Source organism: Phoca vitulina, unplaced genomic scaffold (genome assembly GCF_004348235.1).
Source record: "Phoca vitulina isolate PV1807 unplaced genomic scaffold, GSC_HSeal_1.0 scaffold4, whole genome shotgun sequence".
Classification (NCBI taxonomy): domain Eukaryota; kingdom Metazoa; phylum Chordata; class Mammalia; order Carnivora; family Phocidae; genus Phoca; species Phoca vitulina.
Window position 1 is genome coordinate 8,191,681 of NW_022589707.1, and position 15,102 is coordinate 8,206,782.

The window sequence follows — 15,102 nt, forward strand, 5'->3', positions numbered from 1 at the left end:
AATTAAGTGGTACCTGCGGCACCCGTATTACCGATCGAAGGCAGGCAAGAAAGTGTCAAGAAGTGTTTCTTCTAAAAGCTCTTAAAAAGGCAAAAAAAAAAAAAAAAAAAAAAGAGAGAGAGAGAGAGAGCAATCATCGCTGTTCTTTAAGAGGGCATGGTGCTGGGGGAGAAAGTGCATATCGGTCCTGGCCGGGCGGACCACGATCTGGGGCGTGGGGGCCAGATATGGGGAACCTCGGGTAGCATCCAGGTTCCACCTTGATGGCTCTGTTTGCTCAAGTTACTTCCTCAAGTACAGATTGAGGATAATAGTATCTAAGCTTTGGAGTCGTTGAGAAGATCAGCTTACTGCGGAGGTAGGGCGCCCAGCTCCGCGCGAGCGCTCGCTAGGGTCCGTGCTTTCCCGGAATGGGTGGGGTGGAGAACTGAAACCTCCTCAAGGGGGCTCCCAAGACTCGCGTCATTCGCTGCTTGGGCTGGCTTATAAAAACTCCACCAGAGCCCCAGATCAGTTTTAGTTTCTCTTCTTTCGGAAGAAGCCTCGCCGTGCCCAGCTGGGGAACGTCACCCTCGCGGAGCGCAGAAGCGAGCGAGGGGTCGGGCGGTGCGGCGGTGGCCCGCAGAACTGCGCGCGCCGTTCGCTTTCTTTCCATTCGGCTGCCGTCGCGGTTGGCTTGCAGTCTGACACCGGGATCGGGCTGGTGAGTTCTGGCCTCCCGACCCAGGGCCGAGCGGGAAAGCGAAACCGCTGGGTTCAGCTAACGGCTGCGAGGAGCTCGCCCTCGCTCGCCCGGGGCGCGCCTGGCCGAGCACCGCCCGCGCCCGCCCCCGCGCCCGCCCCCGGACTCCTGTAAGTTTCGATTCTCCCCGGAGCAGAGTCCCGCGCCCCGGCCCGCGAGCGCCGCGCGCCATGGCGGACCCGGAGGTGTGCTGCTTCATCACCAAAATCCTGTGCGCCCACGGGGGCCGCATGGCCCTGGACGCGCTGCTCGAAGAGATAAGGCTCTCCGAGGGGCAGCTCCGCGAGGTGCTGGAAGAGGCTGGGCCCGACCGCTTCGTGGTGTTGGAGACCGGCGACAAGGAAGGGGTCACCCGGTCCGTGGTGGCCACCACCCGAGCCCGGGTCTGCCGTCGCAAGTTCTGCCAGAGACCCTGCGAAGACCTGCACCTCTGCAAGCTCAACCTGCTGGGCCGGTGCAACTATTCGCAGTCGGAGCGGTGAGTGCACGGCGAGGGGAGGGGCGGCGGCTTCCCAGGGCCCGGGTCTAGGAGCGGTGTCAGGACTGCTGCCCCGCGAGGGGGGCGCCCTCGTGGGGACCTCGTCCCTCCAGTCTCGCGCCTCTCTGCTTCCCCTGCTCCGCCCGCGCTTCTGCTCTTGGCGGTTCCCTTCCGTCCAGCGCCTCCAGACCCGTCCTCGAATTTGGCTAACGCCATATCCCCCCGGGGAGGACCACGCTTAACTCCCCACCCCCAGAGGAATGCAGCACTTTTGGGTCAGCCTGGGTCTAGGGCATTTAGAGGCAGGTTTGGGAACGAAGGAAAATGCCTCCACTGTGTAGAATCTTGAGTCCTTCTCGATGTGCTACCGGCGTCCCTAGGCGCGTTGCGCCCTCCGCACCCGGATTGTCTGTACCGCAGCGAGCTGGCCCTGCGCTTGGCCCTCCACTCCTAGCCATCCCCGTGCCCCTCATTATCACTTTTCTGATCTCTGAAGCTAGTCCGCACCCCTGACCAGAATGATCTTCTTCAGGGTTACCGATGAAGTAGTGTCCACTCCCAGCGCCCCTGCCCGCTCTTGGGACCACTTTGAAAGAGTGCGCCGTATGTCTCAGGCAGCCTCTTCTGGGTTTCTACTTGTTCATTTTTTGCCTCCTAAATATAGTGTGCCCCGAGGTTTGGGTTAAGCCTTTTGACCTGTCTTCCCAGTCTCTCCCGAAGAGAGCTCACTCCCTTGGGTTCAGCTGTCACATCTACAAAGATGGCTTCCATGTGTCTATCGGCTGCCTCCGCCTTCTTGCTACGTCTGGGTTCTTCCTCTCCCACTGTCCGAGCAACATCTGTACCTGAATATGCTGCCCATCAGTCACACTCATCTTCTTTCCTCGAGGGCAGGGTCTCTGGCACTGCCCCAAGCCCTTCTTCACCCTTCACAATACTTTCATCACCAAGCCTTTTTCTTGAGGGCTCCCACCCACTTCCTGCTGGGTTCCCCCATCCCATCCCACTTCTGATTGAATGCTTGTTCAATTAGGGAATGATTCCCTCTGACCATAGTCTTTCTCCCCGTCTTTTCTGTCCCTGTGCATTTTTACTCAATTATTTTTCTTGATATACTACTTTTCACATTTGGCCCCTCCTTAAAAACTTTAAGTTGGTGTCCAAAATGGTGGCCATCAATCTTTTGATCTTGTGCTTGTTAGCAAAAACCTTTGGATTACTCACCCGCAGTATATGTAGTAAAGCATACAAAAGACCGGTGTTTTAAATGGATGAAGTAGAGGGGATAATATTTAAGACATTTTTTAAAGGACAAAATGGTAGAATTTTTAAAAAGTGCTGAATGTGCTCCATTATTTAAAAAATATTTATTGAATATGTTGTGAGGCACCAATTTGAAAGTCTGTTTCTAAGTTTTGGTAAATTATGAATTAGTACATAGGGAATCCTCTAAGTCACGGCAACCCAGGAAATCTGGGAGGAGGAAAGGAGGGCTGGGGGTGGAGGAGAAAAAGGGAAGGAACAATTTAGTACTATATTGAATAACAAGAGAGTTGGAAGGATTTATCTTTTTTTTTTTTTGGTGCTTTTCTGTTGTTACTAAAAATTCTTCAACTAGTGTTGGCTTTTAGTTTTAAATACATATACCTGTTATATTTTAATTTTTTACTCTAGATATTTTCAAAATATACTAAAGTAGAGAAAAGAGAATGATGAACTGCTATGTACCCATCATTTCGATTCAACAGTTTTCAAAATAAGGCCAGTCTTGTTTCATTTATTTCCCTCTCCCCATCCCTGTCCCGAACTCCTAACATGTTATCTTAAGCCAAATCCCAGAGATTATGTGTTCCATAAATTCTTCAGTATCTCTAAAGAGTAAGGACACAGTACAACAATCACAATTTTTTACAGTTACAATGTTAATATAATCCTAATAATACGGTTGGCATTCAAATTTCCCTGATTGTCTTATAATAGGAATTATAAGTTTCAGGAAGAAACCTGCAGAGACATAATCCATAATTGTTTAAATATGTTACATATCCAATATATTTATAAACTTTCAATTTCTTATACACAATATGTTTAGACACTTAGTTTTAGTTTTAGTTTTTTTAGAAACTATTTTTTTTTGTTTTATGAATATTATTATGGTATTTTTGTGTGTGTGGTTTGAAACATGAAAACCATTTTAAACTGCTAAACTGGGTTGTTAACCAGCACTTTTATGTATTTTAAAAAGGGGAGATATAAGACAGGGATAATTTGGTCTATTCAAGTTTGGATGGATCCTCTGGGGAATTCATTAAAGTTTTTTTTTTTTCTTTTAGTGAAGTGATAAATTCTTACTTCTTACATTTATTGGTCTAGTTGTATTTTTTCTTTCCTTTTTCATCACTTTTGAATTAGAGAATTACAAATTTTTAATCCATTAAAGTGTATTGTGTCCTCATAATAGGGCCCTTGGGAGAATTTTTTTTGACTCAAAACCTACAAAATATGTTTTTTCCCCAAGTATGTTTTAAAAATATTCCCCCCTTCTTAGAAATGTATAAAATCTTCTAAAACTTGACATGTAGGAGTCTAAGGACTTTCTTTGTGGATTACAGGTTAATGGAATCTGTTGACCAATTGATACTCATATCAATTGCCTGAGGACAGTTTGCATTTTGCTGGACTTATAAAATTTCCTTTATATTGCTTTATATAAAAATTCCTTTATATTCATAAATAGGACTTCTCCTATCTATCCTGCAGTTCTGGTCTTTCTTACGTTGCTTTCATTTAAAAAGAATTTTTTTTTAAGATTTTATTTATTCATTTGACAGAGAGAGAGAGCACAAGCAAGGGGAGTGGCACGGAGAGGGAGAAGCAGGCTCCCTGCTGAGCAGGGAGCCCAATCTGCCGGGCGGGGGGGAGGGGGGCTTGATCCCAGAACCCTGCGATCATGTCCCAGGCCGCCCCTCTTACATTGCTTTTAGCTATACATGTTAGTCAACAGTGCTTGCTTCAGTGTTGGGTATTGGCTTGTTTTGATACATCAGTTTGGATGTTTCAATTTGCTTTGCCGAAATATATGCCCACACATGGAGTTCTAATCCCAGTTCTGATGCAAACAATGACTACCATTTAGTGAACAAATAACTATGTATCAAGCACTATGGTAAGAACTTTAGAGATGGTATCCAAGATAATCTTTACCCTGGCTCCTGAGGTAGATATTATAAATCCCATCTTAATATAAAGCAACTCAGACCCAGAGCTGTTTAGAAATGTGCCCGCCACAGAGCAGATAGATGGCAGAGTTGTTGAACCCAGATTCATCTGCACGATTTCTTAACGAGCTACTTGTGTGGTGAAGTAGCTGTGTGAAGGTAGGACCTTTCATGAATTAAAGTTGAGTGGGTTTATTTTGTTTTTTTGCTTTGTATGTGTGTGTGTGTGTGTGTGTGTGTTTGTGTGTGTGTGTGTGTGTTTGCAAGCATGACTGTTTAACTGTGTGAAGCCGGCTGTCTAGTGTTTTCAAGTAGCTTTGCGGTTTTTGCCAATGTGGGTGTTTCCTCTGGGCTCTTTCCTGTTTGTATGCCTTTCCTGTTTGATTAATTGTAACTTTAGGTGGGGTGGGTAGATGGGGGAGAGGTTTAATTGACTATTTAATAAATTGGGGGGAAAAAAGTCCAAATTGCAAAGAATAATATTTTTTTTAAAAAAATATTTTATTTATTTGACAAAGAGATAGAGAGAGCCAGAGAGCACAAGCAGGGGGCGGGGGGGGGGGGGGGAATGGCAGAGGGAGATGGAGAAGAAGGCTCCCCGCTGAGGTGGGAGCCGGATGTGGGGCTCGATCCCAGGACCCTGAGATCATGACCTGAGCCAAAGGCAGACATTTAACTGACTGAGCCACCCAGGCGCCCCACACGGAATAATATAACAAGAATCAGAGTATTTATATGTATTCTGAATATGTAATATAACAAAAGTTATATAAAAGAAAATACAAGATAAATAAGCTTACAACTCACCTCCCAGAATAAAGAAATATTTATGCCTTTCATTTTTGCTTATCTTTTAAAATAAAATAAAAACCATAACAGGCTGAAAATCATTTTCTATTTCCTAGTCTCGTTCCCTTCTCTCCCCAGGAGCAACCTCTACCAGGATTATGGTGTGTGTTCTGCCCCTCCATGATTCTATAATTTCCTCACATACATGTTTGGATCCATGTACAAAATGTAGTTTTGTTTTATATATTTGAGAATTTTTATTCAATGTTATGTTTTGGGGATCTATTCCTGTTGATACATAAGGATCTAATTTATTCATCTTAACAGCTATATAGTATTTCATCCTGCGATTTATAGCACAGTTCAGTACCTCTTGCTCCAGGAATGGTCATTTGGGATATTTCCAGGTTTTTGCTGTAGTAAACCATGCTGCCAAGAATATGCATGTCTCTTGATGCTTCTCCAGAGTAGACAGATCATTAGGAAATGGAATTGCTGGGCTGAATGGTTGCACAGCTTCAACTTTTCCAGATTCTGAGAAATAGTTTCATGTTTGAGAGTCCCAGTTTCCCATCTTATGGCTGGCTGGCCCTTGGTATTATCAGACTTTTTTTAATTTATGCCAATTCCAAGGGCATAAAATGATATCTTATTGTTTTCATTTTAAAAGAATTTTCTCTTTAAAGTTTTTATTATGTGATATTTAAGTCTTATGAAAATATATAAAGCATCCAATGAGTTATCTGTGTACTCATGAATCAGCTTCAGAAATACAATATTACTCATTTAACCCTCCCCCCGAATTCTCTCTCTCTCTTTTTTTTTAAAGTAGGCTCCATGCCCAGCGTGGAGCCCACCATGGGGCTTGAACTCACCACGCTAATATCAAGAGTCGAACGCCTAACCGACTAAGCCACCCAGGCGCCCCTGAATTCCCTTTCTTGATCATCTCCCCCATCTTAAATACTGTTCTTTTTTTCTCTTAAGCTTTAATAAGGTGTCATTGACTAAGAAACATTGTATATACTTAAGGTATACAATGTGATATTTTGTTTTTATTTTTTTTAAGTAATCTGTACCCCCAAAGTGGGGCTCAAACTCCAGATCTTGAGATCAAGAGCCTCATGCTCCACGGACTGAGCCAGCCTGGAGTCCCTGTGATATTTTGATATATGTATACATTGTGAAATAATTTCCTCAATCAAGCTAATTAACCTATCTATCTCCTCATCTATTTGCTCCTTTTTTTTTTTTTTTTGATGGTGGAAACACTTATGATCAACTTTCTTAGCAAATTTCAAGTATAAATTATAGCCACCATGGTGTACCTTAGATCTCCAGAATTTATTCATCTTATAACTGAAAATTTGCATCCTTTGACCAATATCCTGTATTACTCCCACCCCCCAGTCTAGTCCCTGGCAGCCACCATTCTACTTTCTGTGAGCTTGACTTTTTAGATTCCACATGCAAGAGAGATCATACAATATTTGTCTATCTGTATAATGTCTTTTAGCTTTATCCATGTTGTTGCAAATGGCAGGATTTCTTTCTTTTTATGGCTGAATCATACATATTCCTTTTTTTAAAAAAATATTTTATTTATTTATTTGTCAGAGAGAGGGAACACAAGCAGGGGGAGCGGGCAGAGGGAGAAGCAGGCTCCCTACTGAGCAAGGAGCCCAATGCGGGGCTCGATCCCAGGACCCTGGGATCACGACCTGAGCTGAAGGCAGACACTTAACCGACTGAGCCACCCAGGTGTCCCATACATATTCCTTTGTATATCTATATATCTATGTCTGTGTCTATATCCCACATTTTCTTTATCCATTCATTTATTGATGGACGTTTAGGTTGTTTCCATGTCTTGGCTGTTGTGAATAATGCTGCACTGAACATGGGAGTGCAGATAACTCTTTGAGACAATGATGTCTTTTCTTTTGGATATATACCTAGAAGTGGGATTGCTGATTATACGGTAGTTCTATTTTTAATTTTTTGAGGAATCTCTGTACCGTTTTCCATAGTGGTGTTCCAATTTACAATCCTACTGATACTACTCTGCATTTGGTTTTTATTTTTCCCATACATTTATTTTTTTTTTTTTACTATATGCATGTATTTCTAAGCAATATTTAGTATTGTTTTCCCTGTTTTCAAGCCTATAAATGATATCGATACTAGGTGTGCAAATACTTGATTTATTTGCTTTTGTGTGCACAGCATGATGATTCTGAGACTCACTCCTAATGTACAGAGCCTTGTTTGTGTTTCTGTACCATCTTGAGACCTGGACAAGTTGGACTTCTGCCCTGGGCCCTCTGCTTTACAGTCCTAGTTCTGGCCGTATTTTATTTATTTATTATTTAAGATTTTATTTATTTGATGGAGAGCCAGAGAGCACAAGCAGGGGGAGTGGCAGGCAGAGGGAAAGGGAGAAGCAGGCTCCCCACTGAGCAGGGAGCCCGATGATGATGATGATGATGATGATGATGATGATGATGATGATGCAGGGCTCAATCCCAGGACCCTGGGATCATGGCAGACGCTTCACCAACTGAGCCACCCAGGCGTCCCAAGATGGGAAGACAGAACATATTTTATTGAACCATTTCGTAGCTTGATTTTGTACTTTTAAATGTTTAGGTGCTTGGTGCATGGACTTCCATTTTATCTTGCCCTGAGTCCCACACTTTTTAGGAGAGGGACTGCTTTAGTTCTTTCAAATGTATAGCTTTCTTTTGTATGAATGTGTGCCATTTATATATCAATTTTTCTTATTATCAAAATTTAGACTGTTTTTAATTTTTTGGTATTAGAAACCATGATGTATTGAATATTATGGTACATCTCACCTTGTGTACATGTGCAAGAGTTCCCTAGGTATCTACTAGTAGATTTATCTTTAGGTTTATAATACCAAATTGTTTTCCAAGTATGTATACCGGGTTTTACTCCCATCGGAAGAATATGAGCATTTACTTGCTTCATATCCTCGCCATTTGACAACATCGGCCTTTTTTGGGGGGCGGTGGTGCAGGTGAGGAGGGGTGGGAAGAGGTACAATAGCTTTATTGCTTTGCTGGGCAAAGGAGGATGCAGCAAACATCTGCAAGCCCACCTGGGGGGGGACATCATCAGCCCTTTAAAATTTGTGCCGATACAAGCAATGCGAAATCGTACCTCACTGTGGTTTTAATTCTTTATATATTTCTGGGTCTCTAGCCATTTTAAGACCTAATGCTCATATTTTCAGTTTGTCTTACTTGGCATCTAACTCTTAGCAGTTGCCTCTTATTTCCATTTTTGCGTTTTTTTGTCGTCTTAGTGCTTTATTTATTTTTGCTTGGGATAATCTTTATTTTATTTTATTTTTTTACCATTTTCAAGTGCAAAGTTCACACTTATCTTGATGAGCACTGAGTAATGGATAGAATTGTTGAATCACTAGAACAGACACCTGAAACTAATATAACCCTGTGTATTAACCATGCTGGAATTAAAATTAAAAACAAACAAAAAAGAGGAATGACCTCCAAACTGGAAAAAAATAAAAAGTGTACAGTTCAATGGCAATAAGTACATTCATGATGTTGTGCAATCATTACCACTCTCTGGTTCCAGAACATTCTCCTCAGCCCAAACAGAAACCCTACACCAATCAGCAGTCATCCTGTTCTCCCCTCTCCCTTCCCCCACCACAACCTCTAATCTACTTGTCGTCTCCATAGATTTGCCTTATTCTGGAGGTTTCTTATAAATGGAATCATACAGTATTTGTCCCATTGTGTGGCTTCTTTTACTTAGCTTACTGTTTTAAAGGTTTGCCTTTTACTTTTCACGTTACATGTCATACGTGTGGTGTATTTGCCGAAGAGGAGTCTTCCTAGAAGTTCCTTCAGTTACTGAGTGTGCTCTGTCCGTGGAGTCTAGCTGTTGGGTTTTCTGTGACATCAGGGGCCAGAGGGGGCGTGTGCCCCACAAGAATCATTTGGGAATTTTTATTCTCTTTTTAGATTTGCTTCATGTTTATTTTCACTTGGCCGAATCTGATTTTGAATTCCTGCCGCTTTTTGCAGAAATTAAGCTAAGAGATGTAACGACATCGTAAGTGATCTTGTGAATCTTGATAAAATGTTGAGTAAGGGACAAAGAAGCATCTGATAACAAAATATTTTCTACTTTTCACATAATAGAGAGATGGCAGAAGTGAACAGAGAAAACAAATACAGGGTTGTTTTCCTTCTGTAAAAGGGTTCTAATTTGCTTACTGCTCCTGACTATGTTTGCTTCCAAACAGGTATCTTTGATCTTTACCTACCCACTATTCTGGAATTGGCAAGGCCCCAGGATGGGGGTGGAAAAGGAGGAAAAGAATCCAGGAGTACCTAGGATTTCAGGCCCAATGAGGAGTCAGTTTAAACAAGTAGGAGCAGAGGAGCTGGGTACAGGTTTTGGGGAGAGAGTGGAGCCCTGTTTCGACATCCTTTTCGCTCCTCCACGCTGAGAAAGACTTTCATCCGTTTCAGACCAACTCAGAGCATCAGGTCGCCTGGGGGGAGGGGGTAGTTTCCAAACATTTTCGTTCTTCACCCCTCTCAGAAGAGAACATTTTGAGCGTGTATTCCTATTATGTGTATATTTATTTAAAAATCATGTAACTAACATATAACTCTTAATTTGGATAATAAATATTAAAGTGACTCATTTTTTTTATCTTTTATAAAACTTTAAAATCAACTTTCTATGATTTACATACAGTAAAATGTACCCATTTAAAGTATCCAGGTTGAAGAGTCTCGATAAATGGATATACACCCATGTAACCATCACCATGACCAAGATACAGAAAATTTCTATTAGAAAAAGAAAAATGAAAATTTCTATTAGTTCTAAAGGTTATCTTGTGCACCTTCTGAGTTAACCAGTTGATCCCCTCTACTTCTCCGCCTCTTATAGCCCAGGCAATAATTTTTTACTTTTTTAAGTAAAAATATGTATATAAAGAGTTGTAACAGTTTTTTTCCTGTACTCTGAGGTATCAGTTTTTGGGTAGCCCCTGGGGTATAGTAGGTAGCCAGCTTTGGAGCAGTACTTCTCAAACTTTGATATATATCTGAATCACTTAGGGAGAGCTTACTACAGCGCAGATTTCCATGTCCCACATCAGAGATTCTGGTTTGGTGGGGGGGGGGGGGGGTGGATTGGGCCTGGGGATCTGCATTTTCACCCTCACCCTAAGCATTCTTTTGCAAGGGTGTGCTTCCTGGCAGATTTCAAAAGCAGGGTTTTATGTGGCTTCAAACTTTGAGTGCATAAAAGAGAAATGGGATGGATTCTTTAGTGCAGAGTGAACAGAAGTTGAAAAAAAGTGTTGCTTTCTCCAAGGTTAGGGTGACATGTTACTTTTCTATGATAGAACCACAAGACATACAGGAAACATGGGGCATTCTTGCCACTCCATCAACAAATATTTATTGAGCATAAGCTTTTGATGGCAAACAGGCTGTTCTAGAGGCTTCTGCCCCTTTCTTTCCCACTAAAGTAATCTTCAAACCACCATTAAACAGTTTATTAATCTTTCTCTCTAGTCTATATGAATCTTCCTCTTCACTTCCAAAGGGATTGAAGTTGGGGAGTATGGCAGGGGCAGAAGGGAAGGAGGATCTTGGGGGCTCCCTTTTTCTAATCATCAAGATTCTGGCAAAACCACCACCACCCCTGAATGCTTTACTCTTCACTTCTTATGCTTTTTCTCAGTCCTGATGTGGACTTAGGGTGACGGTTCCCAAACTTTGCTGCCCATTGGAATCACTTGAGGAGTCTTTAAAAGAATCCTGAAGCCCGGCTCCTCCCCCTACAGATTCTGTTTTAATGGATCTGGCGTATGGCTTGGGCACTGAGATTTTTTTAGAAGTCCTTAGGTGATTATAATGGGCAACACTAACTGGGAGCGCTGGAGATGGGAGGCGTTGTCTGCAGTAACAGAGAGATGATTTCTGGGTGCCCCACTCTTGGTACAATAGACTACACACAGGGCCTCGGAGCCCCCACCCCTCCCATCCTCCACAGGCCTGTTCCTCTCCTATTGCCCTCTGCTGCCCAGAGTCTTGCAGCCAACCGGGTGCATTCCGTCCCCAGGGCCACGGCCTTTGGCAGGTGCACCTGGAGCTTGCCCTGTGGCCGCAGTTGGCTGGCCTTCTCTTCTTTGCACCTTGTAGGTTCCAGGTAGTGCAGTTGTGGTTCGAATCGGCTCCTTTCTTCAGCTCCTCTTCCCCCAGACCGTTCCTTGTCCTGCTTCCGTGCTATCTATTGGCCCACTCTCATCACAGCTCCCAGATTCACTGAGCCACCCCTACCTCTAGTAGCCTGGCAGTTTAACCTTGAACATCAGCCATACAAACATAGGGAATGGGAGTCTCATGGCTTTGAAATAATACTTCATTACGGTTGTTTTCGATCAGTGACATTTTCCTCTTTAGACCAGCGTTCTCTAGATTTTATCTTTCACACGTCCTCGTTCCTTTTTCACCTGGTTTATAGTGTAGTGAGCTATTTCCTGTTTTCTGTACAAATCAACTCTGTCTTTGTTTTTATCAACCCCTGCCCACAAGGTGTTGGGGAGCAGAAGGGGTGAGTGGAGAAGGGGAGGGGTATTTTGAGACAAATTACTGTCAGAAAAACAAGACTTTCACTTAGGTTGTTATCTTTTCCCCATGGGTCTGGTTGTGGAGCCCAGAGCTGGCTCTGTGTTTACCAGCTTGGGAAGCACAAGAGCTCCGAGGTGACCATCTAGTTCAGGAACCTAGCTTAGACTCTGATCTGACGAGTCCAACTAGCAATTCTCAGCTCCAGCGGCACGGTAGAATCACCTGCCACCCCCTGTCAAATTAAATCAGTCTCTGAGGGTTAGGCTTAGGTATTTCTAAACACCCCCCAGTTGATTATTGTGTGTAGCCAGGGATGAGAGCCACTCTATTGCCCAGACCTCATCTGAGGTGCGGGGGAGGATTTATTGGCAGGGTTAAAATAACATTTTGTTCTGTGGCTGGAAGAGAAAAGTGAAAAGGTCATTTGTTTTTAGGCTTTGGCCAGAGATTCCCAAAACTGAGACAATTACATTCTTTCAAGGCCATCTTTGCTCTTTTTTTTAAAAAAAGTTATCGTCTCCTTTCCCAGCTCACACTGTTTGAGGTTTATCTGCTCCAAGAGCAGGCAGAATTCTGCAAACACTTGCTTTCCCCTGGGCGGTTCCTAATGGTTTGTAGGAGAGCTCTTCTCTGTGCCGGGAGGTGGGGAGTCCCTGTGGCTGTGCGCCCGCCTTCTGCAGATCCCATTGTCCTTCGTTGGAGAAGACAGCTTGAGTCTCCATCCTCCCAAGTGGAGTCCTGGTCCCGTCAGACAACAGCATCACCTGGGCACTTGTTAGAAATGCAAATCCTCAGTCCCCACCTCAGACCTACTGATCAGAAACTCTGGGGGTGGAGCCCAGCAATCTGTGTTCTAGCAAACCTTCTAGACGATTCTGACGCACGCCTAGAGTTTGAGACCCAGCCAGTAGGTCTGGGAGGGGCCTGAGAATTTGCATTTCTGACAGCCTCCCAGGGATGCTAGTCTGGGTACCTCACTTTGAGAAACTGACTTAGCGAACCCGAGGAAGTCATGGCAGATTTTCCTGCTGTTTCCAGACTGAAGCCTCCTGGTGGATATTAGGGACCTGGAGCTGGGGCAGAATGATCAGCAGAATGTGGGAAGGAAGCTTCTGCCACCTTAAACCTAAAACATGACTTCCGTCAAGCCCTAACGGTGACCGGTTCTGCTGAACTTGTCTGCCCAATGCCAGTCCTAAGAAGTAGTTTGTCATTTGCTGTGTGCCTGCCCCCACCTTGACCGGAGTCACGTGCATTCGCTCTCCTTGTACTCTGCTCTCCATTTTCCGTTGAGTGCTGGGGAACAGTGCTTTAATCCAGAAGGGCTTTTTTTTTTCTTCTCCCCCCCCCTTTTGGTTTGGAAAAGTTTTGATCTGCTTTTGTTTTTCCAGATTAGGTTTTGTTTTTTGTTTTTTGTTGTTTTCTTTGAGATTGGGGTTCATTTATCAGATCTTCCTTTTATTTGAGTTACCTTGGATTTCTCATTTTATTTTTTTTGATATCTCATTTTATCAGCCTCAGTTTACCAAAGTAAAAAGTAAACTGCTTCTTCATAGGCGTACCATGTTACTTATTAAATAACAGATGCAGAGTTCCTGTCACTTAGTAAACATGTAATAAACCTGGGTTTTTGTCCTCCCGGGCTTACTCCCAAATAGGTGAGCACAAACTGCCCCACCCTCGTGGCTGACCAATATGCTGAAATTAGGGCAAAGCAAAAGCCTCTGAGAAGTGGGGAGCAGTCTAGGGAATGTGGGAAAATGGAGTAGGGCCTCCCGGGGAGGAGGCTGCCAGTCAGAGACCAAGGCTAGACATAGATGTTGCAGACTGAAGCTGGGTGCAGGGTGAGTGTCCCGGATCTAGAGGAATGAGCAGTTTGCCTGAGGGTGAATGTGAGAAATGACAAGTGAAACTGAGCGTTCAGACAGGCTGCCGCAAGGACCCAGCCAGTGCAGTGCCAGGCATGAGTGTCTTGGGTGAGCATGGAAAAGCCTAGAGACTCAGGGCTCCAGACAGAACCATTAGGCTGCCTGGTGGCCTCTAGTTATTTAAAGGAAATGTTGACTTCAGGGACCTTGGAAGTGCCCTACTCCTCCTCAGCCAGGACAGGTAGGACCATTGCTGCATCTAGCTGTGACCTGGAGAGTGGCTGGGTCCTCTTCTACGATCCTAATTTCGCCATAAGAGAGGGGCCATAAGTCATGGCACCCGGGGCGGGATGTCTGCGTTGGACGCTGAAGAGAAAGCAAAGATTACTAAATTCCTTTTCAGTAACAGTTGTCATGTATCTCTGAGACAGAAGGTCATTTTCAGCTCCATAGCAAGGGGATCATTTTTTTAAATTTAAATTCAATTAATTAACATATAGTATATTATTAGTTTCAGAGGTAGAGTTCAGTGAGGGGATCATTAATGGCACTGGCCAGTGGAGTGAGGGGCCTTATAGTTAATGAGTCTCCCATTCATCTGGGGATGGAGAGGTTTTCTGCCTGGGCTGGAGGCTGAGGACAGCCCTCCCCCCCCCACCAACAACAACTGTAGATTCTCTCCAGATTCCCCCTTCCCATGGGGGGTGGGAAGAGTGATCAGGTAGAGACTTAGCCCAGCTGTTGAGGGCCTTGGGTGGTGGGGACTGCTGGGAGCAGTCGTATCTGAAACCACAGAACCCCAAAGCAAGCTGAGAGAGCTGAAATCAGCTTTATCAAGGAGTGCCAGAGACACAGAAGGCCCCCCTGGGGAAATGGCTACGGTAGAGGCTGTTCCCAGAGCCTGATCAGCTGCCCTCGACTTCTCTATGAAGCCAAGTGCATGGGAGGGCTGGTTGGGTTTTAAGGGCTCAGATGGTAGCAGACACAGTCATTGATTCTGTGGTTTTTTTTTTTTTTTAAGGAGGTTCCACAGCTAGATCTGAAGGCAATTCCAGGTTTCAGAAATGCCTTACACATAGACAGCAGCATTTGAATAGTGACCTTTTTTTTTTTTTTTTTTTTTTAGTAATCTCTACACTCAACATGGGGCTCAAACTCATGACCCTGAGATCAAGATTCACATGCTCGACTGGCTGAGCCAGCCAGGTGCCCCAGAATAAGTGACTTCTATTTATTTATTTATTTGTTTGTTTGTTTCTTTATTTAAAGATTTTTATTTATTTATTTGACAGAGAGAGAGACACAGCGAGAGAGGGAACACAAGCAGGGGGAGTGGCAGAGGGAGAAGCAGGCT

At 44.0% G+C, this 15,102-nt stretch overlaps 1 protein-coding gene across 3 annotated transcripts in view; it reads left to right on the plus strand.

The window, feature by feature from the left end:
• Window positions 1-497: 497 nt before the first annotated feature.
• The window catches only part of ZC3HAV1 (zinc finger CCCH-type containing, antiviral 1), a 57,002-nt gene continuing 42,397 nt past the window's right edge, over window positions 498-15,102 (plus strand). For 2 of the 3 annotated variants that reach the window (XM_032401481.1, XM_032401483.1), the window contains exon 1: window positions 498-1,220. In XM_032401481.1, coding sequence (XP_032257372.1) covers window positions 913-1,220 — 308 coding nt within the window. In that variant the 5' untranslated portion in view covers window positions 498-912. The remainder of the gene's footprint in view (window positions 1,221-15,102) is intronic. The other variant, XM_032401482.1, reaches the window with a different exon arrangement.